Below are 26,922 nucleotides of genomic sequence, written 5' to 3' on the forward strand. Positions count from 1 at the left end.
TGTTCCTACCTTTAAGTGGAGGGGCTTTATGTAGATTATTGATGTTATTTTTGTTTCTGCTCCTTTGTTCCTGCTCATTTTTCATTTTAATATTATTCATAGCCCCTTTAGTGATCATAACCCCGAGTCTGGCCCTGGATGTTCCTATTGCACGTCGGCCTGTGCAGGGGCTGATTCTTGGTGGGCTTTCCATGGTGGATGATGGTAGAAGGCTTAATTGGTCTCAGGTGGGTGGGGGCCTCTCCTGACCTACGTTTGAATGCGGCCGCGCAGGAACGGGTCTTGCACTCATGGTTTACAGCTGTGATCATGTGGGTTTTTAAGAAGGGGGACAAGGACAATCCTCAGTGTTACTGCCCCATAGCGCTAATAGACGCGGTGGTAAGTGGGGAGTGTAGTCCTCAATAGGCTGCCAGAATAAGCAGATAAGAACATCATGAAGGATGTTCAATACTATTTTAGGTCGGGCTCTGACCAATGCTTAAATCTTTATGTCATTAAGCTTTTATGGACTTGACGTCCGCTTTTGACAGGCTAAACCATGTTAAACTTTGGGCCTTGCTCACCAAGATCGCAGTTGACCTGAATATCGTGACCCTTTTAGCTGATCTACATTCTGATACCTCTGCCTCAGTGAGTTTTTTTACAGGATGCTGTGCGCACCCAGTATTTTTTCATTAGTAGTGGTGTTCGCCAGGGGTGCATTTTCGCTCCATTCCTGTTCAATTTGTATGTGAATAGGCGGGAATCCGCCTTCCTCTTTACCCAGGCAGACCGCCCTTGGGTAGGTATGAGATTGCTTCCAATTCTATTATACACAGATGATGTGTCCTTATGGCCCGCAAGGCCAGGGAGTTGGTTCTACTCTTGAATAAGTTTGTCTCGTTCATGGGGGATCTGGACCTGTCTGTCAACTTTTCAAAATCTTATATTACAGTCATCAGTCGGAAGTCCACTAAGACCTTTAATGTGGCAGATCATACTTTGGGTAAAGTCTCTGCCTTTCCCTATTTGGGGACCCTATTTGATGCACAGAACAACTGGAAGCTGTTAATTGAGTGCAAAAGATCTGAGTTTCTTAAACCTACGGGCAGTTTTTAGTTTTGTGCATAGGAGAGGGTCTTGGTCACCGAGGGTCCTCCTAAAAATATAGCAGGCTAAATGTGTGTTCCAGTTACGGTATGTAAGTGAGGTTTAGGGGTATGCAAACTTAGCTAAGATCTAAATTGTGGAGAATCAATTTTTGTGTCAAGTAGTACAGGTACCTAATTGCACCCCTGTGTTTTCGGTGCTCACAGAACTTGATCACGTGATGGACACAGTGGGCCTTGCTTCTTCTGTGCTGGATCAAGGTTTGGACCAGAGAGGATCTGAAACTGAATCGTTTGATTCTTTCTGAAGGCCTGCGCCTAAACCTGGTGCATAAAATCCCTTGGATAGCTTTTGCCTCCCTTGGGAGATTGGATATTTTTACTGATCCTAATATGCTGTCCCCATGAACTGAAACGTGTTAAGAGGTTGTTCTTGGATTGAGCTCTGCTGGAAAGAGAACAGCTAGAGCTGCAGAAACCTTCCGTGTGGGGACACATGCTCCTGAAGACTGTTCAGGGCATGGAGCCTTACGAGATACGTTTCTTTTAGCTATGTTCAGGTTCAACTCGCTTCATCATTTATTGGCTTCCTCATGTGGTTGGGCTTTGTCTGATTGTAGGCTGCCCTGCGGCTGCGACAGTAGGTTTTCAAAGGGTACCCTACATTGTGTTATGTTTTTTTGTTATTTTAGTAGGCCCAGGAAGCAATTTTGAGTCGCCTTTTGAAGTCCCTGAATTTTCCCCAAGTAAGGCCGGCCCGGGTCTACCTACAGATTGGTCCCCAATGATTTTGTCTTGTTAGCTGTTTTATGCTTACCACAAGCTGCACTGACTTCCAGGAGATCGAGACCTGACTAGTTGTTCTGACATTGTTGTCTTGGGCTTCTCTTTCTTTTCTTAAGGATTGGCATTTTTATGTGTAAAAGTATTATTGAGATGCTTTTATATTTATATGTCCTATATTCTTTTATGGTTGTTTTTGTCAACCAAAAAAAGATTTTATGATGATGATGATGATGAAAGCTGGCACTGTGCCTTGAAGGGCCTCACACCACCTGCTGTGTCTCAATATGTCTTATATGGGACAGTCAGTTCCTTTTTTTGTGGCTTTTGGCAACAGGTTCCTGGAATACTGAGCTCTGTCTTTTCGCTCTGGAAATCTTTTCCAAACTTTTTCAGTCCCAAAGGACTAGAACTATTTTTAACAGTTATCTGATAGGAGTTTTTTCATTTTCCTGTCAGAAATCCTTCACTATTTATTAAGTGCCCTGCATGTGGCAAGAAAGAGTATGACCCACACAGCCTCTGCATTGTGTACCTTCTAGATGCATATTATCTCATGAGAGAAGACAATGTACCCTACCAATGTCAAGAGCTACGAGCCGAGAACAAGTACAGCCCCAACCTGCTCACTATCATGGACTTGGTCGCTAGTGACACAATTCGACGTTGATGCACCATAGGTGTTCAACATCAAAGATCTCCATTGACTTAACTACCTGGTTCAACATTAACTCCCAAATGTGTACCACGCCTTTGAAGCTTTATCTGATGTCGAGACCTAGAGGCTGACCATGTTCTTAGCGTCCTCCCACAAGGCCCCGAGACCAGCTGTCTTTATGACTTTCTAGATTCTCGCCTTCAAGTTTCAAATTTCTTCTGAACCGCTCCACCCTCTAACGAAAAGAAGGGTTTTAAGGTCCTCTGATTCAGGATATTCAAGGACATACTCCCTAACTAGAGAAATTACCCCAATGTTGAGTCTAGCTTTTCGCTGAGACCACCCACATTCTGGTTCCTTTGGCATCCCTGCACCTTCCAAAGTCACTTGTGGTGCTCCAACCTCTACCTGCTCATTCTAAGCCTACTGATCACAGGCTTTGACGATGTTGCACCAGTACACAATTTCCCAGAAGACAAAGAGTGCGCTCTAAGCTTTCAAGACGATCCAGCAGGAACTCTAATTCACAAAAATGTCATCAAAGTCCTAGACTATCCTGCCTGGTCTTCTTACTCTTATAACTGTTCCTCAATCAGGGATTATTCATCAACACAGGCAGGATAAGTGTCTATGGTGGTCTATGGTGTCTATGGTGGTGAACATGGCGGTAATGACTGCCACGCGGCGGTCATTACCGCCATATTCTGAACACAGTGCAGCCAGTTCACTACCACCGACCGCCAGGCCAGAATCGACCGTCTGGCCGACGTTAGGCACATTCGACCCAGCGGTGGAGGCCGGACCGGCGGTGGGATTATGATCCCATTCCCACCAGGGATTTCCTTTTGGGATTACTGTCCCCGGCGGAAAGCATACAGGTGATAGGAATTCTCATGCCTGTCACCTGTATGCACACGCCAGCCACCCCCCAAACCCCTTTGCCACTATCCCCATTCCCACCCCCAAGCCCCTTGCACTGGTCCTTACCCCAACTCCCCCCAACCCTTCTCCCCCAAATCACCATGTAGGCCTCCCAGCTCCCCCCTCTCCATCCCCCACCCCTAATACATACAGGTCCCCCCTGAACCCCAACCCCCACATCCTCATACAACCATACACCTACATGCACACACGCATTCATACACGCAGACACACATCCCCCTTTCCCAAACACTCACACACCCTTTGCCCCCTCCCCTTTCAGACAGCACTTACCTTTTTCCGTCGCGCTGCTCTGGGAGGGAACGGGCTCCTCGGATGCTGCTCCGCTGGCATCGGCGTGTCTCCATACACAACCACACCCATAACTGCTTCGTTATAGTCGTGGTGGTGTATGGTCTGACGTGGCGGTGAGGGTGGAGCAGCATCCACCCCCGCCACCGACCGCCAGCATGGCAGGCCTCACCGCCATCAATGACGGTGAGGCTCCATGCGTCAGAATATGGCGGGATGTCTGCCGCCGCCACTGGCGGTCTTCCGTCGACCGTCAGCATGGTCGGCAGTGGTGCATCCTGCCATGTTCGTAATGACCACCTATGACTTTGATTACATATTTGTGAACTAGAGCTCCTGCTGGATCGTCTTGAAAGCTCCTGCAGTGACAAGGAAGTCCGCAATAGACTTAGGCTGGAATTCCCTAGACCGGATCTTCCGGATAAGGTGGCTTAGATGCCAGAGATCCTAACATCTCTAAAAAAAAGTTCACCAAGGACCGCAAAAGGAAAACAATTGCGCTTGGCGTGCGTGTCAAGACAAAATGTTTGACCTTTTGGTTCCCTTGACAAAAATACTGGAAATGGCGTTAGCCACCAAGGAGACTGGTTCCCCGATCAACCCCGATGTCAGGCCCAGTCATGTTTTCACTGAACTCTGGTTTGAGACTGTCTTTTAGGCCTCTTCAGTTCAGGAAACCTTCCCAGTTCATCGGTATTGTTCAACAAGCACGTACTTTCCTTCCTTTGCGTTCCGCAAATGAAGAAACTCTCCATCGGATCAACAAGGATTGATCGAGGCCCTCCGGGACACGCCCTTCAGGCCGCCATTTCTCGACTCCATCTCCTTGAGAATGAAATCCTAATGGGATGGAATGGCTCCTTTCCATTTTTGTGGTGATGAGGGGGCTGAGTGTCATGGGATATGTAGTTTGTTTGTACTTAAGATGTTTTTTATTGGCTGCTGTGTTCTGTAGTATTAAAGAGAGAGAAAATCATATGTCTGGACAGGAAGAAAGTGCCTCCTCTGGTGGCATCCTGCCAGCCTCCACAACCACGTCCATAAGATCCCCTAGGGGTGGGGGGAGGGAGAGGGGGAGCCTGGTAGTATGAGTGGCCTGGCGAACAGCCCCCGCCTTGCCCGGCCAGTCCAAAAAGGTTGGCCTGAAATACTTTTTTCAAATTGGATTGCGCTTTGCCTAGCTGTGTAAAAGTGGTGATGTATTTGGAAATATCCTTTACAAATTTATCCCCGAAAAGCTGACCCTCTGCTAAGGGACTGGCTTCCACCATCATCAGCTCAGTCAGGTTTGAGTCCTTATGCCTCAAGAGGGACTTTCTTCTTTCAGAAAACATGGCGCAATTGGCATTCCCCATCAAGCAGATGGCCTGCTGGGTCCACTCTGCCAGGATATCGGGATTACTTCCTTTCAGGAACATATTGGGAGGGCAGCCACATACCATCGGGTATCCCTTCACAAGGAACCCATGGAAGATGACTTACTTTTTGGGACACTTGTAACATCTCATAAAGCCACACAGTATTTGTCCATGCTTAAAGGCATGATGAGGCATGCAGACAATATTTTTCAGGAGCCTGCTAGGGCACACATAATCCCTCAGTGTATGTAGAAAGAAATATAAGGATTCCCCATCTGATCTAATTTTTATCAAAGGTCAGATACCAGGAGACTTTTTAATGGTCTCTTATGCCAGAAAAAGAGCCAACTCACAAGCTGCTCATGATTCTCCACCTCCTGACAAGTAGAGGATGCTCATTGATGCCTTTGGCAAGCGTGTTGCTACTCAGACAGCCAATCATTGGTGAATTGCCAATACAAAGGACTGCTTGTCAGATATGATCATGCCCACTGGGATGAAATGGAGGAGCTCCTACATTACCTCCCAGAGGAGCGAAGGAAAAGAGGACAAAAAATTGTCACTGAGGGTCAATTAATATCCAGCAATTCAATTAGATGTGCGTTAGACTCCGCTTATACTGTAGCATGAGGGATAAACACCAGTATCCTCTTACGTTAGCATGCATGCCTACGCATTTCTGGGTTTACCCAAGAGGTATAGCAGAAAATTTTCAACATACCATTCAACAAGAAGCATCTTTTCAGACCACATGTACGCATCAAAAGATGAAAAAGGATAATGAATTTGCCAAGTCCATGAGAGTTCTCCAAACCCTTGCCTCGCATGGTACTTTTTGGAGGCCTTAATATAAAGCAGTCTCCAAAACTCCTGCACCAGAAACTTCATTATCATACCACAAAGGTCAACCCCATACATTCTCCCAGAGGGGATATTACAAAGGTTGCTATAAAGGAAACAACTATAGAGGTAGGGGAACAACATCCTCCCATGGAACATCTTCCACTGCCCCCAAACAGTCACTCACTTCAACTTCCCTCTGATTATCAAACACCTGTAGGAGGACAACTTTCTCCAAAACTGACAAAATAGCACAACAGACCAATGGGTGTTGGATATTATCCAACATGGTTACTGTGTGGAGCTCACTTCCACACCTCCAAACGTTCCCCCTCTCCTTAAACAGGAAGTGATGGCTTTATTAACCAAAGGAGCGATAGAGACAGTTCCTCTACACCAACAGGAGTATGTCATAAGACTTATTGGAATGATGGCTTCTTGCATTGCCATTGTACTACATTCCCATCATCACATGCGTCTGTTGCAGGAATGTCTTTCACACCAATGGTGTCAGGTACAGGGTCGTCTAGAGTATCTAGTGTTGGTAGTCAGCTACCCCTATCACTTTCTGAAGTCGTGGAACAAAACCAATCTTCTAAACGGGCCGCCTTTTCTGGACCCTGTTCCACAGATCATCCTAACAACGGACGCCTCTCAGACAGGGTGGGGTGCTCCTCCCCAAAACCTCACAGTCCATGGTCTTTGGGATCACACGCATCGGAACTTACACATCAACTATCTACAGTTGCTTGCTCTTCATCTAGCACTCAAAGCATTTGTCATTCATCTTATCAACAAAGTAGATCTCATTTGCACAGACAACATGGCAACCATGTGCTATGTTCAAAAACGGGGGGAATTTGACACTCGGCCATTCGCCACACCATCAACCTGTTAGCAGAACACCTCCCAGAAACAAACAACATTTTGCCGACCTCCTCAGCAGGATGCGGCGACAAGTCCATGAGTGGGAACTCCACCCTCGAGTCCTACTACCCTGCTCCCAGAAGTGGGGGTTCCTAAATATAGAACCTATTCGCAACAAAAGAAAACGAAGAATGCCCACGCTTCGCCTCCAGGTTCCCATACCCTCAGTCCAAGGGCACAATGCTCTATGGATGAACTGGTCAGGGATATTTGCTTATGCTTTTCTACCTCTCCCTCTCCTTCCATTTCTGGTTCGGAAACTCAGGCAAACGTCTCTCACAATGATGCTGGTGGCACCCACATGGGCCAGACAACCACGGTTCATTTCTCTGTTAGAACTGTCGGTGGTTACTCACGAGAAGCTTCCCCTCCACCCGGACCTTCTCACTCAGAACCATGGTCAGATCAGGCGCCCAAATCCCAAGGAGTTGAATCTTGCAATTTGGCTTCTGACGTCATAGAGTTTGGATATCTAAACCTACCTCAAGAATGTATGGATATTCTTAAGGAGGCACATAAACCAAATACTAGAGCATGTTTTGCAGCAAAGATGAAATGCTTTGTCTACTACTGCATTACTAAAAACTGGGACCCCTTTATTTTCAAAAAGGAAACTTAGAATACACTTCCATATGGTTACACTTTTCAGCTATTGCTGCTTACCAGACAGCATTTTTGTTTTGTTTGTTTTAGAAATCCCTGTCATTAAAGCTTTTATGGAAGGGCTTAAAAGAGTGATACCACCAAGATTACCCCCAGTGCCTTCTTGGTAACGTAATGTGGTGCTCACTTGACTGATGGGCCAACCTTTTGAGCCACTTCACTCATGTACTTTACAATATCTATCATGGAAAGTGGCTTTTTTAATTCAAAATCACTTCCCTTAGACGCGTAAGTGAGCTCCAGGCCCTAACCTTGCAAAAACCCTTTTCCAAGTACACAAGGATAAGGTGGTTTGTCCTACATGCCAATCCAAAGTTTTTTTTACCAAAAGTGGTATCTCAATTTCATCTCACCCAAACTATTGAATTGCCAGTCTTTTTTCCACAACCTGATTCTGTTGTTGAAAGAGCTGTCCACACATTAAATGTGAAGAGCCGTTATGTTCTACGTTGATAGAACTAAAACCTTTAGAAAAGCAAAACAACTTTTTGTTGCCTTCTCTCCACCACAAAACATCAACCCTATTACCAAATCCAGTATAACATGGATTGTCAAATGTATCCAAACTTGTTATGCAAAAGCCAAAAGGCTACTACCTATTCCCCCTAGAGCACATTATTGTGTGGATGTTTTTTCAAGCCAACAAGCTAATGTAGGTCTGGCAATGCTACATACTCTCTTTCAAAACACTGCAACACCCACAAGTTAGCCACGGCTTTGGGGAGGCACAGCTTTACAGTCTATGCAGAGCATGGGTATCTACAGCCACACATGTCATCAAACGAAAAATGTTACTTACCCAGTAAGCATCTGTTTGTTACATGTAGTGCTGTAGATTCACATGTGCCCACCCGCCTCCCTGGGCACCTGTGGCTGTTACAGTCTTTTGTACATATTCACTGGCATGGATATTTCATTTCTTTTACCTTTACACTTCACTCGATTCATACGCGCCTGTGGGTAAACCGTCTCAATGGAGTCAATGCCCATGCCCATTACCACAAGAGGAGGCGTCACTGTACCTTGTGATTTGAAAGACTTTTAGAAGAAAAACAACTTGCAACCTTCCGGACCAAGTATGTAGAGCATGTGACTCTACAGCACTACATGCCACAAACAGATACTTACTGAGTAAATTTTTCCATTAGACATTGGAGCTGGGAGCCGTCCATCTGAAGTAAGTTATTCACGCATTGAGGATGAGTCCCTTTTTGTTGAGACAGAAAACACTACAGCAATGTGTCTTCTGTGCAAACAGGAAGGGACTTCTCCAGACCACTACCTCTACAATTTTAAATGATCTGGAGATGGCTGATAGCAAGGAACATGAGCATTACAGCTTTTCATCTGCTAGGGATCCAGGGCCAAGAGGCAGACTCTGTCATTTGACCTTTTCAAGGAACCCACAAGTGGGTTCTCAATGACGTGGTGCTTCAAAACATCTTCAAAGAGTAGGGCTATCTGCAAAGAGACACACTAGTGGGTGCAGAAAATAAGAAATTTCCAGACTTTGAGTCTAGGTTCAACCAACTAGGATAATGCCCTTTTAATAGACCGGGCAGGGAAATTTCTTTACAGGGTTCCCCCATTCCATTAATTCCGATCATACTGGTCAGACTGCACCACTTCAAGGGTAGGATGATACTTGTAAGCCTAGAATGGCCGTGCCTATGGTGGTTCAGGGATCATCTACACCTTTCTGAGAGACAACTCAGGGAGTTGCTGTATGGACCAAATAGCCTGTACATGTTCTTTTAAATCCTACACAATAACCTTTCATCATTAAACTTAGCAGTCTGGCTTCCATATTCCCAAACCATGAGCTCTTAAACCTGCCACATGCATATACTGCAGGAACCTAAGCGGGCTTCCACTTAACCTTTGGGCACATTTAAGTGGAAGAGATTCAGCATCTGGTGTACTTGGAACAACTACGAGCCTTTCAGATGTCAAGAACTGGTAATACTGTACTTCCTTTATCTAGCGGGGTCTAGTCTTTGATTTGCATCAGTAATGGTACATCTTACTATAAGCACACCCTACAGCAAATCTCCTTCACAAACCTCTTTTTTACATTCTTTTACCTGTGGTAAAAGATTTCCTTGCTGGCTTTAAAAAGGTATTCCATCCAATTAGATCCCTGTTACCAACTTGGGAGTTACACATTCAATGCAGGCTAATGGGTCCACTTTTGAAGCCAATACACAAGGCTGCACTTCAACATCAAACCTAAAAGGATGTTTTCTGAGTAGTCTTTACCTCTGCTTGCAGAGTCAGTGAAATTCAGGCTCTGAGTTCACAGGAACTTTATATAGTTTTCCACAAAAGCACGGTGGTGATGACAAATCATCCCAGTTTTCTGTACTAAGTACTATTGGACTTCCATGTGAATCTGTCTGTTTGCCAGCTTTTATCCTTGAACTCCAGCATAAAGGGTTGTTCATGTGTTAGATAGTCCTAGAGCTTGCTTGACCACAGGAAGGCTGCTACTGGTGCTTTTTAGGTTGAGCGTAAGCCTATGACCTCTTGTATACTTCTGTGGGCTTCCAGCTATTTCATTCGTTAGTTTCACTGTCATTTAAAAATGCTTGCTTACTAGTGGTCAGTCATGCCTCTTTGTTCCTTCCTCTGTGTGGGAGCAGGGACCAACTACTGTATAATTGCGCTTTGTCCTGTTTATCTGGTCTGTAGGAGACTTTTCTTTAACTTCATTTCCTGCTCCTGTCCAGAGAAGCTTCCCTTTTCATTTGCAGAGCATTCTTGCTCTGAATTTAGCTGTAAACAAGGCTATAAATCAGGCTGTTATCTTGGTCACATTTGGTCTTTGTGGGCTCTCTGCATCCTCCCTCAGCTGCCTGGCTCCCGCCCTTCCTTGGCTTGGATTTTCAAGGTGCTGGGAGCAAGGGTGGAGGATCACTTGTAATTGCTTATGACCTAGATACCAAGCTCTACCAGGGCTCCACAATCCTTAGAGACAGGGCCCACTTCTGCTCCATACTGGGTTCCCACTCACAGCTCCATCAGTGCACCTCAGTTCATACACTCCAAGCCCTCGGCCATGCTAGGAACCCTACACAAGCTGTCAGCCAGAGCACCTCAGTTCGTGCAGTCAGTACACTCTGCTGCTCCAGTACTGGGACCTGGGGCGCAGCTCCATCAGTGTATCTCAGTTCACACACTCCAAGCCCTCAGCAGTGCTAGTGCCAGGAACCCCACTCACGCTGTCTGCGAGAGCACCTCAGTTCTTCCAGTCAGTATCCTCTGTGCTCCAGTACTGGGACCTGTGGCGCAGCTCCAATAGTGCACCTCGGTTCACACACTCCAAGCCCCTCAGCCGTGCCAGAACTCCACACAAGCTGCCTGCCAGAGCCCCTAAATTCTTCCATTCAGTACGCTCTACTGCTTCAGTACTGGGACCTGGGGCGCAGCTCCATCTGTGTACCTGAGTTCACATACTCCAAGCCCTCAGCTGTGCCAGTGCGGAGCCCCACACGCTGTCTGCGAGAGCACCTCAGTTCTTCCAGTCAGTACACTCTGCTGCTCCAGTACTGGGACAACAGACCAGCTCCATCAGTGCACCTCAGTTCACACACTTCAGTCCCTAAGCTGTTCCACTACCAGGAACCCCACACACGCTGTCTGCCAGAGCACCTCAGTTCTTCCAGTCCCTACACTCTGCTGCTCCAGTACTGGGACCTGGGGCTCAGCTCCATCAGTGCACCTCAGTTCACACACTCCAAACCCTCAGCCGTGCCAGTGCCAGGAACCCCACATATGCGGTCTGCCAGAGCACCTCAGTTCTTCCAGTCAGTACACTCTGCTGCTCCTGTACTGGGACCTGGAGCACAGTTCCATCAGTGCACCTCAGTTCACACACCCCAAGCCCCTCAGCCATGCCAGAACGCCATACAGGCCGTCTGCCAGAGCACCTCAATTCTTACAGTCAGTACACACTTCTGTTCTAGTACTGGGACCTCGGGCACAGCTCCATCAGTGCACCTCAGTTCACACACTCAAAGCCCCTCAGCCTTTCCCATTCCAGAACTCCACACATGCTGTCTGCCAGAGCACCTCAGTTCATACAGTCAGTACACACTGCTGTTCCAGTACTGGGACCTCAGGCACAGCTCCATCAGTGCACCTCAGTTCTACCTTGGTGAGGTCACTTCCTTTCCTATACAGGGACCCCGCTCACATACAGTTCCATTACATCAGCTCAATTCTAATATCCAGTCCCAGTGCCAATCCAATACTGAAGCCAAAAGAGCAAAACACCGCTCAGCCAGTGCACCTCAAGTCTACCATCCAACGCCACTGTTGATGGGAACCACCACAGCTCCACCAGAATCCATCAGTTCTAACATTCATTGCACATTTCTTCTCAGTACTAAGGCTCACACACACGCCCTTCAGGACTCCTCGCTTCTGTGGTTCAGAGACAATGACACTCCCATGCTGGGCCCCACTCGCAGCTTCACCAGGGCACCTCTAGGCTAACACTCTGCAACATGCCAATACTAAGTTCCATACATAGCTCCATTAACATACCTCACTTCTGACCATGTGTTTCCCTTTACTATTCCAGTACTGCAGCCCCATACAACTCTTGTCAGTGCACCTCAACCCTAACCTGCAGTGCCCCATTATTCCAATACTAGGAATTACACGGCACTCTGTTTCTCATTCCTCACCCGCTGCCTTTCTGTTATTCCAGCACTGGGCCGGGACACAGCTCTGTTTGTACACCCAGTCCTGAACTGAAGTGCGCCAATATTGCTGTATTGGGGTTAACTCACAACGTGCTAATGCACTTCCTGCTGTTCTGCAGTGCCCCTGCTGTTCCACACTTGGACGTCTGTTTGTGGATGTGGGGGAGCCAATTAAGTCTATTCTTGGCTGCCATATTTATTTGGGAGGGCCTGTTTCACCTATCTCACTCCTGTCTTTCCTTTACTCTGTTTACTCTCAATGTTTTCTTTCTCAACCACTTTTCTCTTTCCAGCTCTTAAAATCCATACGTTAAGTTTTGCTCTCTTTCAACTGTTTATTTCTATCCCTCTCTATTTTTTTAAATTTTCCTCTTCCTACCTCCTCTTTCAAACTCGCAAAAACGTGGTTATTTCTTTCCTTGTTTCGTTCCTTTCTTTTTTTTTCTTCATCATGCATTCATTCTTTCACTATTTTTTCTCTTTCCCTCATTCTTTCTCTTTTTTATTTGCTCTTTCCTTTGACTCAATAAGTGTCCTCTAACTTTTTTTTTTTTTTAAAGATCTTTCTTCCTTCCTTTCTCCAGTGTTTTTCTTATCTTCATCTATCAATTCACGTTTTCCTATAAATCCCTCTTTTTCCTGTCTACGTGGAAGCAACAAGTTATTGGTCAAGACCCGAAGAGTCAAAGTGGTTTCCCATTCTGTGTCTGTGAGAATGTGTCTGTACTCACATGCACTGGTTCTTTCGCTGGTTGTTTCTCTCACCATCTCGCTTTTTTTCTCTAATGTTAATTTTTCTCTTTCTTTTCACACTTTCATTATTTTTTCCTCTTTATCATTCTTTCGCTAGGTTCCTTCCCTTTCTTCTTTTGTCTCACAGGTTTGCTCTATTTCTTAGTTGCGTTTTCATTTTCTCGTTCTTTTGTTTCTTTGCACCCCCTTCTCTTTCTTCCTTTTGTCTGTTGTATTCCTTTTGCTTCTCTTTTTCTGCCCCATCCACTTTCTCTCCTGAGGCCTAGTTATAAATGGAGCAACAGGTGCAATGGCACCGGGACCCAGAGACCTACGGAACTCACTCAACTCTAATTACTGCTGTATTTTCCTACTGAAATTCCAGTCAACCATTTTCCTTTCTTATTCCAGGGCCCATTACACCATTACTGCGCCACTTGTCCTCTCCATCTTTACTCCCGACTCCCTCTTTCCTTTCACCCTCCAGTTCGTCCCAAATGATATTCTTGTTGTGGTGTTTTGTGCATTACACTCTAATGCCAAATGTTTATTTCTAATTAAGGTTTATTTGATAATTGTATATGCTTTAAGCTAGAGAAAGAAAGTAAATGGAAGTGCTTTAGTTAAATTCTGGGCCACTGGAATTAAATGGCAGAAAAAGATGAAAGTATGAGGCAGGGTTGACCAATTTATGTGGCAAGAAAAGTCCAGTTATGAATTTACAATGCCAATAGCTTTAACTCAAGACAATGCTAGGCCTATTGCATTGCAAATGCTTGTTTTAAGAAATGTAGCTATTTTAGAAATGTGTAAACTTGCTGCCTGGAAGTCTGTGTACACATTTAACAGAAACTGTTGGCCAGATTCGGACACCAGGGTGGATGACAAAGTTGGGCCTCTTTAAGGAATCTATTTGGGTAAGGGTCGATTCTGCATTTCTTTCTTGTCTGCTTCTGCAGCATGGGCTTATTACTCTATTCATTGCTTATAACTATTGATGAGGATATTTTGGAAGAGAAGGAAAAGTGACCTGTAATCATAGTCCTCTTAAAGGGGAATCCTCTTCCAAGTCATAAGTAACCCTCCAACCTCCCCTGACAAACAAGGGTTGTGTGTTGTTTCCATTTTGCATCCAGAAATCTCTTGCTTTTGTAAGAAAGAACTGACCTGTCACCTGTAGGGCGTGATGAGGCCTAGGAGGAGGGTGAGGCCGAAAAAGGTACAGTGCCAGCTTTCACTTTCATGTCTATGGTAGCCTTTCCGCTAACATAGCCCTCATTTTCTTCCTTTTCCCTTTTAAAAAGGTTTGTGAAAGGTGTGCCAATCTGACCATTTTAGACTTTTTAATAGGTAACAAGGTTTTTTTCCTATAATTAAGCGTACTCCTGTACTGAAACGTCTTGCACATAGTTACATATGTATACTTTTAAAAATATTTATTGGAAAGTGCTCCAAAACCTGGCACATGGCTGGTCCAATCCAGTGCATAAGACTTTGATAAGGATTCCCCTGGAAGAGAGCTAGGATTCTAGGTAAATAACTTTTACTCTCCTGGCATGTTAAGGTAAATCGCTCCTCTTCTGCCTCATTCTCACAGACAGATTCACCCTATTCTTCACCATGCTTACGAGCAAATGCATTTTTTTTTTCTGAAGCTGTTGGATGAATTAGTTTTTTTCTCTTTCCCTGTATACTCACTCTTGCGACCCCCACTCCCCTTTACTCATGTAAGGTTAAAGGTCACTCTTTTTATCACATTGCTTTCATTCTCCAGCATGCTCATGGCTAGATCCACCCTATTCTACAAAAGACTGACTCATAAATTCTTCCTTCCGTATTCCAGCATGCTTGCTGTAGCATTATGGCAGCATGCTCATCTGTAAGCCCTTCCATTGTACTATAGCATGCTTTTCAATAAATGTGTCTTTCGGTACTTCCGTTTTTGAACTGGTAAATTGTTTCTCTCATCTCCTCTCCTGCAATGTTAAAGATAAATCACTACTGTAGCACAATTACTAGTAAATCATTTCTCCCGTACTCCAGTTTACCTCACAGGTAAATCCTCCTTTACCACTATAGCATTATGGAGAGTATAATTTGAATTACAAGCCAGGCACACCATTCTACCTCCGAGACCTCAGTTAACACTTCATCAGTGTCTTTGCCTTGTTTTTTCCCTTTAGATTAGTCCAGGTCCCCCCTTTTCAGGAGCTTATACTCATTATTTAGAAAGAGCCCTATGCACCATACACAGTCCTTGTGAAAAATATGTTACAGAAATTCATACATGAGCCCCAGCATCAGCCCAAATCTATTCTATTGAGATACTTCCCATAGGTGATTTCTATGGATGTCTCTATTTTTAAGTCTAGAAACTACTTTTCATTCTTTGTGAAATATACACCTGTATTATCTATGTGCACGCTGTAAATGGCAGTCTGTTAATTAGAAGAGCATCTTACAAATTTGTTGCACGAGCAGCATTTTACCTAGTTTTTCTTTGCTGTGATTTAATCCCCAGCGTCCACTGTACCAATGTATAACTACCAGAGTCTATGATGCTCTGTGTAGGAAGCTGTGTCTTTATATATAATATATCAAAGTGAGATATATTGTGCAAAGAGGCGAGGGGTTCCCTTACCACTGGACAGGGGCTTGCTCTAGCAATCCCAAGGTGCTATTTTAGGGGCTAGTGGGGTCGAGCAGCCTTAGGCGTATATGAGAGGAATGTTAGTCATTTTCAAATATACACACAGTTAATAAATGAGACACACGACTCACTGAGTAGATCCACACCAATTTACAAAAATAAGAAGTACCTTTATATATGTAGGCACCAGACTCACTACAATCAGGTAAGTACATTTTCCAAGAGAAATACTTTCAGGTTTCAAAAGTCGATAGTGCATTTTTCAGAAGCGGCAAAGTTATCCAGTGGAGGTAAAACAAGTACTGCTTACAGGTATAATACAGCGTCTTACAGGACCAATTTCCAGGACTTAGGGTAGGTATGAGGCAAGGTCCAAGGCCACACCAACAGGTGACTCTGAGCAGCACTGGGGCAGCCAGGTGCAGAGGTGCCTTACAGTGTTGGGTGCCCAATGTTAGTTTCTGGGGATCAGTCTGGTGACAAAGAGGCTGCAGGCTTGGATTGGGAGGCCAGTCGGCCTGAACCAACAAGTGAGTTCAGGCCTCACGATGCTCGGGGAGGTGGGGACACTTTAGGTCCTCTTTTCCACAGGCCAGGGGCAACGGGTGCAGGGGTGTCATGAGCTGTCGGGTTTTCTCCACTGGGAGTACTAGTAGTTGAGGTAGCCTTCAAACAGAGACTGCAGGCGGCGGCAGTGAGTCGATAGTCCAAGGTGGGCTTTGTATCTGGAGGGCTGGGGGACCACGCTGGCACCGTCTGCCCACTTCAGCTTGGGCCAGGCAGCACAAGTGAAGTGGTGCTTTCAGCTGTCTGGTTTTCAGTGAATCATAGTTCTCTTGGAGTGCCTGCAAGATGCAGGGAAGCAGCTATGCTGCTCCCTGGGAGTTCATGGGTCTTTGTTGAAGGCAGGAAGTCCTCCCAGAGTTTGGTGGCACAACAGCTGCAGGACATGACGAATTTGGCGCCGTTTGACGGGAGCAGCAGACATGCTTCTTCCTCAGTCTTGTCTGTCCTCCTTCGTAGGTCAGGAATTTGAATTCCTAGTGTTAGGGGCTCCTCTAAATACTGAATTTAGGGGTGTTTAGGAGAGTGTAGGGTAGTAGCCAATGGGCTACTTACACCTGGGGTCACTACACCCTCTATATGACCACTTCCTGTGGGAAGTGGGCATAACCCTGTCCCAGAGTTCTTAGGTCTGCCATCACCAAGATGGCAGACTTTCAAATGTTATGTCCACATCAAGCAGCTCACCTTAGGGGTGGGACTGGCCTGAGAGGTGGGCATGCCTCTCTGACTACTTATTTGCATGCCTGTCCTGGTGTCAAATGGGCCCTGGGGCAGGAGGGGTTGGCATCTTTCATTTGAGCAAAGCTAGATCTGCAGACCAACGGTGGTGGGCTTCTTTGAAGCCCCCTGCCTTGGAAAGCAGATTTGCAGGTAATCCTGTTGGATCGGGTGTGTAAACACCTCTCCCAGGGCAGGCGTTGTTTATCACTGCCTGAGAGCAAGGCTCTCACCCTTGGAGATCAGAAGCTTGTCTGGTGGTGGTAGGGTGGCTACAACTAGTCAGCGCACCAATAGTCAGTAGGCTTTCAGGGGGCACCTCTAAGATGCCCTCTGAGTGCATGTATCAATATATCCATCACTGGCATCAGTGACGGTTTATTAATACGAGATGTTTGATACCAAACATCCATATTTTCAGTGAAGCCATCATGGAGCTGGGAATCTCGTATTGACCATTGTCCAGCACATGTACATAAAATGGCTTCCTTGTTCACTCACTTTGGCCCCCATTACGAGTTTGGCGGGCGGTGAAGGCCAACCGCCAAACTCTTACTGCCATCAGGCCGCCTGTGCGGCTTGAACACCGCTGGCCCTATTAGGAGTTCACCGCAGGGCCGGTGGGCGGAAATGCTGTTTCCACCCACCGGCCCTGCGGTGAACAGGGCCTTAACATTGGCGCCGGCTCGCAATCGAGTCGCGCCAATGTGGCGGGTGTAGCAGCACCTGTTGTGCTTTCCACTGCCCGTAATTCAGGCAGTTGAATTGGGCCCCGGCACCCCCTTTCCACCAGCCTTTGCATTGCAGAGGTACCGCCATGCAAAGGTTGGCGGAAAGGGGATTCATAATAACTGGATTACAACTGCTGAGACCGCCAGGCTGTCACCTGGCGGTAACTTGGCAGTGCCAGCGGCCCAACCATGGCATTTTCGCCACAGTCATAATGTCCCGACTGGACCACCGCCAAAGCGCCAGGTTCATAATTAGGCTCTGTGTCTAGGAATCAACAAAGACATAGCAGGGGCATATCTGCCCTCACTCGTAATATAATGCACCCTCCCTGCTGTAGGGGTGACTTACATACATTGCATGCAGTGTTAGGGGTATGGCACACAGTCTGTGTGTCATGTTGTGTTTTCACTTTTAGCTGCACCAAGACACGCAGCCTGCAATGGCAGTCTCGTGCTAGGTGTGGGGTTCTTGAAGGTGGCACAATGCATGCTGCAGCCCTTGGGGACCCTCTTTGGTACCCCTGCCCTAGGTGCCAGGGGCACCATTTACTAGGGACTTACGGGGGTACCAAAGGTTTTGCCCATTGGGTAAAAACTGCACAGTTTTAGGAAAAGAGATCTGGCCCTGGGGACCTGGATGCCAGGCACCCAGTGCACTTTCAGTCAAAATTGAATCAATTATCAGACAAAAAGCGGGGGTGGCCATGTCAAAAAGGGGAACCTTCCTACACTCTGGAAATGGACCACAGTTACAGATGTGTAATTTATTCTTGCTTGCTTGCTTTTTATCCAGGAATCACATGTGATGTCCTTCTACAGACATGCTCAAGGATTCTGACCCCAACCTCAGCTCAAAGCCTTTACCTAGGAGGAATGTCTGCGGTGATACTCATAATTTTGTACAGGTGAGGAAAAATAATTATACCGGGGGTCTTTTGACTTTAACACTGACTGAAGCATTGTACTCTATATCTATTTGTTAGGCTGTTGGCAGCCCAAAGAGTGTACCATCACCAGTGCAGAGTCCAGCCCTAAAATATGTGATAAAATCTAGCAGCATTAAATTTACAGAGTGGCTGAGGAGTACTTTTATACATACTGTGATTATTTTAGGGACACTACATACAGGAGATATAACAAAAATCTAGGATAATATGAGATGAATAGATGTGAGACTTATTTGGTGATTTTTCAACAACCATACACCTTCACAGATGAAGCAGAAAAATATTCACCATTTCATTATATATGGAAACAGTTCATATTGGGCCATAGCAGGGGAAAGCCATTAATAAAAAATCAAAAGTTGACTCTTTGGATACATTTTGGATCGCTTGCAGGTGCTTCTTTTGAGAGGCGACACTGAAAGCAGAAGGTGTAACAATGATAATGATTGTAAAAGAGAAATCACCTTGTGCAAAAGCTCATTGTAAGCTCAGACCTTCGAATCTCTTGGTTAAAGGGAATTCTTTTTGTATTATATTTTATTTGAGGTTTGAAACACCACGTAGAAAGCCAGAATGAGCATCAGGCGACTTTACAGAGAAGAACAGGATAAGTAGTTACAGTTGATATGGATAACCCATCAGACTCTTTGCCAGCTCTGGCTGGGTCTGTGCACTGGTCTGTAGTCCAACACTTAAACATGGGGTGACCTGATAAACCTCTAAGCTTAGGGAGTCCTCATAAAGGTTGAGGAAGACCCTAGAAAAGGAAATCCTAGTATAGTGAGAATGGCACCTCCTCTCCAGAAGACAGTTGACAAGAACTTAAGAGTAATGTGGAAATTCACTCAGTGCGCAATGGAGGGCAACAGAGAGGCACACATCATTACTTGTGGTGCAAAAGTGGTGCTGGTTGATTAGTTAAAGGGAATGGGTTTACAGATGTATGGCCCAGTTTGATAGAAATGCATGCATTCTACAAACACACTATGACCTCAAGCACAAATAATAAGCTATGACCCTACAAGTGTGGGTATTACCACTGGACCTCTTTTGTTCACTTTGCATACTGAAGCTTAATATGCCCTTAAGACGTTTACTGATATAAATGAAACGCGTTGGCTGGCTGTGTTTTTAAGATCACTTGTCGAAAAAGGATCACAGGATCTGTATCATATGTAGATTGGATACAAATGTAAGGATGAATTGAATCATTGGAGCCAAGAGTATTGTTCACTGTCCTTTGGAGCTAAACAGGAGTTAAGTGTGAGGTGACCGCTCCCTACTCCTTAGAGCAATATACATAAGAAAGATATATATAGGATGCCTGTGTTTGCTGTGGGGTTAGATTTAGATAGATTGCTGGAGAGATGCTTAAATACAGAGTTCGGACTTCAGACCTGATAGGGTAATAGGTTGCACAAGTACAGGCTTTACATGACTTGGCAAATGCATAAATTAAGTAATATTTCTATGCTATAACACTACTAGTTTCAACCTAGGTATGGTTTAGACTAATTGATAAGGGACGTTTGATGAAGTATGAATGTAGCATATCCAAGTTTTACCCTAATCTGTATGTTGTTTGCTGAGCTGTGCAGTCATTCTTCTTATTTGTAGTCATATAGTATACAGTAACAATACTTGTGCATGTGTACTGATATCTGAGGCGGAGTTGTATCATATCATCAGTAGTTAAGAGACTGACAGGGTTTGTGCGACTAATAAAACTCCTGCATATACATGCCTAACTTACTTGAAAGGGATGCTAGTCGCCTGGCAGTTTTGATTTTCTCTGACTCTTACCATGAATGCTACAATCTCAGTAATCTCCCAGTGAACCTCATAATGGGGGAGCTTGACAGCATAGAGAAATATGTTGCAGTATGAAACAGAAATCTCCTTCTGACACCTTTACCACCACAGCCAAGCCTGCTTATGCACCTCCCTTAAAGTTCATTCTGATTTTACCTAAAATTGAAATTGCTATTTGTTTAGTAATACCTGCTTCTCCTCTGTAAAGTAAAATGCATTGGTAGGTACTAAGGTTTAAGATGTTCTAAGGAATGTTCTGACGTGTCTGGTCTTACTGGCACCCAATTCAAAATGTTATAAATTATACTTATCTCATAAACATTAACAATGATAGAGACAATAAAGAATTCATTAGAGAGCTTAGCAGACATACGTGTTCTAACACTGATACATCAACGGATGTTGACAAGAATCCTTGTAAAGAAAAAGAATAGGGTGGTTTGAGGTTATGAAGATTTAAGGCATACTGTGATCCAACACATATTGGAAGTCTTTACCCTTTACAGTGCTCAGAAGAATTATGTTTGAGGCATGTGTGGCCGTAGATACACATGCTGTGTATACTCAAGCCATCTGCTGTTGGGCCTGGATGTGTGCAAGTTTTTCCTGGAGGAAGTCTTTCGAGGCATGAGGTACTGCGACCCCTTCTCTTGATGGTAATGTGCATTGTCTTCAACTCCTTTGTTAGATTGTTTTCTTTCCACAGTTGGTTTGGACATGTGCTCCCGTGCTCTAGTTCAATACCGTCACTGTGTTCTATTTGGTCTACACAGTTTTTTTTCTTCCGTCGGTTTTCTCTCTCAATTGAGTTCCCTTTTTCTTCTTGTCTCAGGTTGTCGAGTTCAGCTTCCACCACATGACTTTCAGGTCAACCCTGGCTCCACATTCGTCTTTCAGGGCCTCCTTACATCTTCCAACCAAGTCTCCCCATCATGCCTCTACAGTGATGGGACGGACGCCATGCTGCTATAGTCCTCCTGGCACGTGAAATACCCTCAGACTGATCTCCAACAGGTCCGTCGTTTGTGCCTGTCCCCCAAGCACACTGAGGTTGCCAGCCGCTCCTAACACTCCAAGATGACCCTCTGACTACATTGGGCTCAACATCTTTAGATGTTGCATAGGAGCGTAGACGACACCGAGGATCTTCCCCCAGCGCAGCCAGCCACGAGTACTAGTACTCCCTGCCCTTTGACACCACTCGCAAGCTGAGCAGACCCTTTACAAAGGTCATCCAGCCTGTCTATCGAGCACCAGAGACAGACAGCCTGGCCACCACTACCTTTGGGCCATGGTCAGCACTGACCACCACCGTCGGTCATAATGCCCAGCTCCAGCTCGACGCCGAAGAACCCATTGACGCCGACTGCTTCATTGCCACCTGCTCCTGCCTCAGAGCCAACCCAACCGTCGGAGCCAATACCTTCAGTATCATCATCGGTGTTAGGGGCAAGAGTTTGATGCTGACCACCAAGACAAGCCTCGGCTTTGGTGCCATCAAGCGGATCCTCCATAAACTCCAAAAGGAGATTGACGCTTACAAAAACACTTGGTAATACTTAACCACACGGGCCAGACTCTCACCTGCCCTCCACGGCTTGCTGCTCAGCCGTCAAAACTACAGCTGCCCTTCGAGGAAGGCTTGTAAATGCCACCTCCTCCAAAGCAGCACAAGAAAGTGGACAAGCTACCAGCCCTTTGCCTGTCACTCTTCAATCACCTCACTCTGCTCTCAACGCTCAACTTCACCACCCACCTCTCCAGATGACTCCCTTTCCTATATACCTCAGAGGTCACCTCATTCAGACTAGGGTGGCTCGTGGTAGGGGATACCTTCGACCCTCCTCCGTAGGGCGATCCCTGGGACTTTTTTTTTTATCCTGACCCACCAGAGGACACAGATCCTGATCTTCACATTACCTGTCCCTCCCCTCCTGATGACTCCATGTCCTACCATTAACTCATTGGTAGGGCTTCCTCCTTCCAGAAGGTGGACCTCAACACTGAGCCTTTGGAGCAGAACTTCCTTTTTGAGAACCTGTCCACCACCTACCGCTTCACCCAGTACCCTTCCATGCTTGGGTGCATGCTGCGTCACACATCTGACATCTTTCAGGACATTGTGCATGCCAGGATCCTCACACCCAGGGTGGACAGGAAATACAGAGTTTCTCCTACTGACCGCCTTTACATTGGTGGCCTGCTCCCACCCAACTCCCTGGTTGTCACTACTGCCTGTAAAAACTTCCAGGCTACCGGTGATATCCTTACAACAGATTAAGAAGATAAACATATAGATGGTGTGGATAAGAGGGTAACTGCACAATCCGCCTACGATTGTTAATTATATTGGGCTGCTCTCCGGATATGAATGTGCCCATTTGGGATGAGATGGGGGAGGACCTCCAACATGTCCCAGAGGAGCACAGGAAAAGGGCTACGAGATCGTCTTGGCGGGAAAGCAGATCTCCAACATCACCATCCGCTGCATATTAGATGCCATGGACACTGCTGCAAGGGGGGGGGGGGGGGTCAACTCCAGTGTCCTCCTTCGCAGTCACGCTTGGCTCTGTATCTCTGGGTTCAGAAGTCCAGCAAAGCTTGCTTAGCCTGACATTTGATGGGCAACATTCTGTTGCCCCAGGTCGACTAGATAATGGAAAAAATAAAGATGTGGAGATGGCAAAAACAATGGGCATCCTTCAGACATCTGTTGTTCACACCTCCTTTTGCTGCATGCCCTACAGTGGAGGCTCTAAAGCCTTCACACCTTACCAGTGTCCACATGCCCAGCAGTCCTTCCCTAGAGGCTACCTAGGAGGGTAATACAGAGCCAACAACTCAAAAGACTCAGGTAAAGGTGGCTCCTACGAAGGCACCACCGCTGAGCCCTGACTTGCCTCTCTTTCTCCTGATCACAAAAAACCTGTCCAGTGAGGGGGGCACCTCCAAAGCTTTTTTTCCCTACTTGGCAGAATGCCACCTCCGACTAGTGGGTGTTGGATATTATCCAACATGCTTATTGTCTGGAGCTCATTTCCATGCCTCCCACCATTCCAATTCACAAAAAAACAACTCTATCCAGAACACTAAAGACTACTGAGGGAAGATGTCCAAACACTGCTTCTCAAAGGGGCCAAAGAACTCATCCCCCAAAATCAGCAGGGCACACAAGTATACTCTCTGTATTACCTGATCCCCAAAAAAGACTTTTCTTTCTAACACATTCTGGACCTCAGTCACCTAAACCAATACACTCTTTCAGAGCACCTACACATGGTTACTCTTCAGAAGGTCATCACGCTACTGAAACAAAGGTGAATTCACGACCGCTGTCGACCTGACGAACGTTTATTTCCACACACCAATCCACCCGCACATTGATGGTTTGTAGTCAACGGAAAGCTTTACCAATTCAAGGTGCTCTGCTTCAGGGTCACCACTGGACAAGTGTCTTGCAGTGGTAGCCGCTCATCTGCATAGACAGGGCTTCCATGTCTTCCCCTATCTGAATGACTGGCTTATCAAGAGTGGCACCCGTCAGAAATGCTGTGAACACACGCAGGTCATGATGAACGTCCTTCACGAGCTAGGGTTTACCATCAATGCTACAAAATCCCATCTCCAGCCCCTCCAGATAAAGTCCTTCCTGGGGGCAACCTTCAACTCAGAAGTTGGCATGGCCCATCCAAAAGCTGCCAGGATACAGCCCTTCCACTAACCCCTCATTTTCAACCAGAACACCAAATCTCAGTCGAGACGGTCATGCGCCTCCTCAGCATGATGGCCTCCTGTATTGCCATTGTGCACTAGTGCTTATGCCAGGTTAGATATGCACAACCCCCTCTTCCAGACCCTTCCATCCATTCTCCAGCTGTGTCACCTAGCTCAGAGCATTTGGAGGTGGACTCTTTACCACGTGATCCATCTGCTAGCAGAGTTCCTTCCGGGAATGGACAACAACTATGCCGACCTCCTCAGCAGGATGCCACAATAAGTTAACAAGTGGGAACTCGACCTCCAAGTCCTACTTTAGTACTTAAGCTATTGGGGATTTCCAGAGGTAGACCTCTTTGCCACAGTAGAACACACCAAATGTTTAACCTTTGCTTACTGAGTCCCACAGTCCATAGGCAATGCACTATGGATGAATTGGTCAGGGGTATTTGCATACACTTTTCCTCCTCTCCCACTGCCTCAGTTTGTGGTTTGGCGGCTTCGGCAAGAGACTCTCACCTGGGACCGCCCACCCTAGTTCACAACTCTGATCAAACTCCCAGTGGTGCTGCATGGGAAGCTCCCCAACAGGCCACTCCTTCTCACACAGCAGCAAGGAGAAATCAGGCACCCAGACTCTGGGTCTCCCAAACTTGCAATCTGGCTCCCAAAGTCCAAGAATTTGGGTACCGTAATCTTCCTTCGTAATGCATGAGCATTCTCAAGGAAGCACACAGGCCTACCACCGGTTTTTGTTATGCTGCCAAGTGCAAGAGGTTCAAAGGGCCAAAGTGCAGGATATTGTCTGCTACGTACTTGACTTGCAGACCTCTGGTTTGGCTTTCACTTCCATACGGCTACACCTAGCTGCTATAGCCGCCTATCTTCGGAACAGACGATACATCTCCTTTTTCGGAATTACAGTCATTAAAGCTTTTGTGGAAGGCCTCAAGAGAGTCATTCCTTCTCTGGTCCCACCAGCACCGGCATGGAACCTCAACATTGTACTGACAAGACTCATGGATCCTCCGTTCAAACCCCTCGAGTCTTGCCCCTTCTAGTTTCTCTCTTGGTGGTGGCTTTTCTGGTTGCCATCACTTCGCTCAGACATGTCAGTGAGCTTCAGGGACTAGCCTTGAAAGAACCTTTCTTCCAGATAAACAGGGATAAGGTTGTCCTCTGCACCAATCTCAAATTCCTCCCAAAGGTGATCTCACAGTTCCACCTTAATCAATCCATTGAACTCTGTTTTTTTCCCCACAACCTGACTGAGTTGCGGATTGTGCTCTCCATACTTTGGATGTTAAACAAGCTCTCATGTACTAAGTTGACAGGTCTAAACCGTTTAGGAAGAGACAGCAGCTTTTTTGTTCTTTCACCAAACCCCACAAAGAGAAGCCCCTATCTAAATCAGGCATTGAAAGGTGGATCATCAAGTGCATCCATACATGTTATGTTAAAGCTATGAGGACTTTGCCCATTCTCCCTAGAGTCCACTCCACTCGGAGGAAAGGAGCTTCTGTGGCATTTCTGGGGAACATTCCAATAGCTGATATCTGCAAAGCAGCTACAAGGTCCATACAAGATACTTTTACAAAACATTACTTTTTGGATGTGCTAGACCACCAACAAGCCAGTGCTGGCCAGGTAGTACTTCGTACACTTTTTCAATCTACTGCAACTCCCACAGGCTAGCCACTGCTTCAGGGAGGACCTCTTTACAGTATTTGCACAGCATATATATCTACAGCCACACATGCCTTCAACAGAAAGTGTTACTTAACCCAGTAAGCATCTGTTTGTGGTATGTAGCGCTGCAGATTCACATGCACCCGGCCTCCCCCCCCCGGATGCCTGTGAATATTGCAGTGTTCTTTCTAACTCACTTTCCTCTTGTTTGCGTGAACATCTCTCTATACATCACTACGCTTCGCATTGCATCCTCACCCACCATGCGGGGAAAACAATCTAACAATGGAGTTTATGACCATGCATATTATCGGTAAAAAGGGGAGTCAGAGTACCTAGTCACTTGAAAGACTCCTTGGAAGAAAAATAACTTACACACATCCGGGCCCAACACTAGATGACTGGAGTATGCACAGCATGTGAATCTACAGCACTACATGCCATGAATAGATGTGCAAACTATTTATAAACCATAGAAGCATCCAAGGGGCTTTATCAGTGTAGTCATTAAGTATTAAGTGTTACATAATCAACTTGTCGGAGGGTGATGAAAAATGTTAACCAATGCTAATTTACATTTTCCAGTATTGGATTTTTCATAGATCACATGCTTGAATATTCCCCGTCCTTGAAGTGGGAGTCTCACAGTACTTTAATAAAGCATTATATATCAGTATTATAGGCTGTAATGGGAATGACGAGTCAGATTAATAGCCTATATGTATCCTTTTTAAAGAAAGGACCAAACTTCACCTATAACCAATCAGACGGCCGCTCCCTCTAGAAAACTCCCAACAGAGACTGAAGCTCTCAGATTTTCCACCACACGTCGAGTGGAGGGAGCCTCCTTGAGCTAAGCTCAAACCACCTGTTTTCTTCACAGAAATTTCCTAAGAACTTTGTTCTAAAGAAACATTATGTTCAATGGCATGTGTAGCTGTAGATAAACATGTTTTGCATAAGTTCGCCATTTAGTGTTGGGCTCGGAGTGTTACAAGTTGTTTTTCTTCGAAGAAGGTTTTCAAGTCACAAGATTGAGAGACTCCTCCTCTTGGTAATACTGTGCATGGACATAGAGTCCTTTCTTAGATTGTTTTC

At 45.8% G+C, this 26,922-nt stretch overlaps 1 protein-coding gene across 1 annotated transcript in view; it reads left to right on the top strand.

Moving 5' to 3' along the window:
- The window catches only part of POMT2 (protein O-mannosyltransferase 2), a 331,358-nt gene that overhangs the window by 292,794 nt on the left and 11,642 nt on the right, over positions 1 to 26,922 (top strand). Inside the window, exon 20 of the mRNA XM_069208415.1 lies at positions 18,453 to 18,564. Coding sequence (XP_069064516.1) covers positions 18,453 to 18,564 — 112 coding nt within the window. The remainder of the gene's footprint in view (positions 1 to 18,452; positions 18,565 to 26,922) is intronic.

The sequence above is a fragment of the Pleurodeles waltl genome, chromosome 9 (genome assembly GCF_031143425.1).
Source record: "Pleurodeles waltl isolate 20211129_DDA chromosome 9, aPleWal1.hap1.20221129, whole genome shotgun sequence".
Classification (NCBI taxonomy): domain Eukaryota; kingdom Metazoa; phylum Chordata; class Amphibia; order Caudata; family Salamandridae; genus Pleurodeles; species Pleurodeles waltl.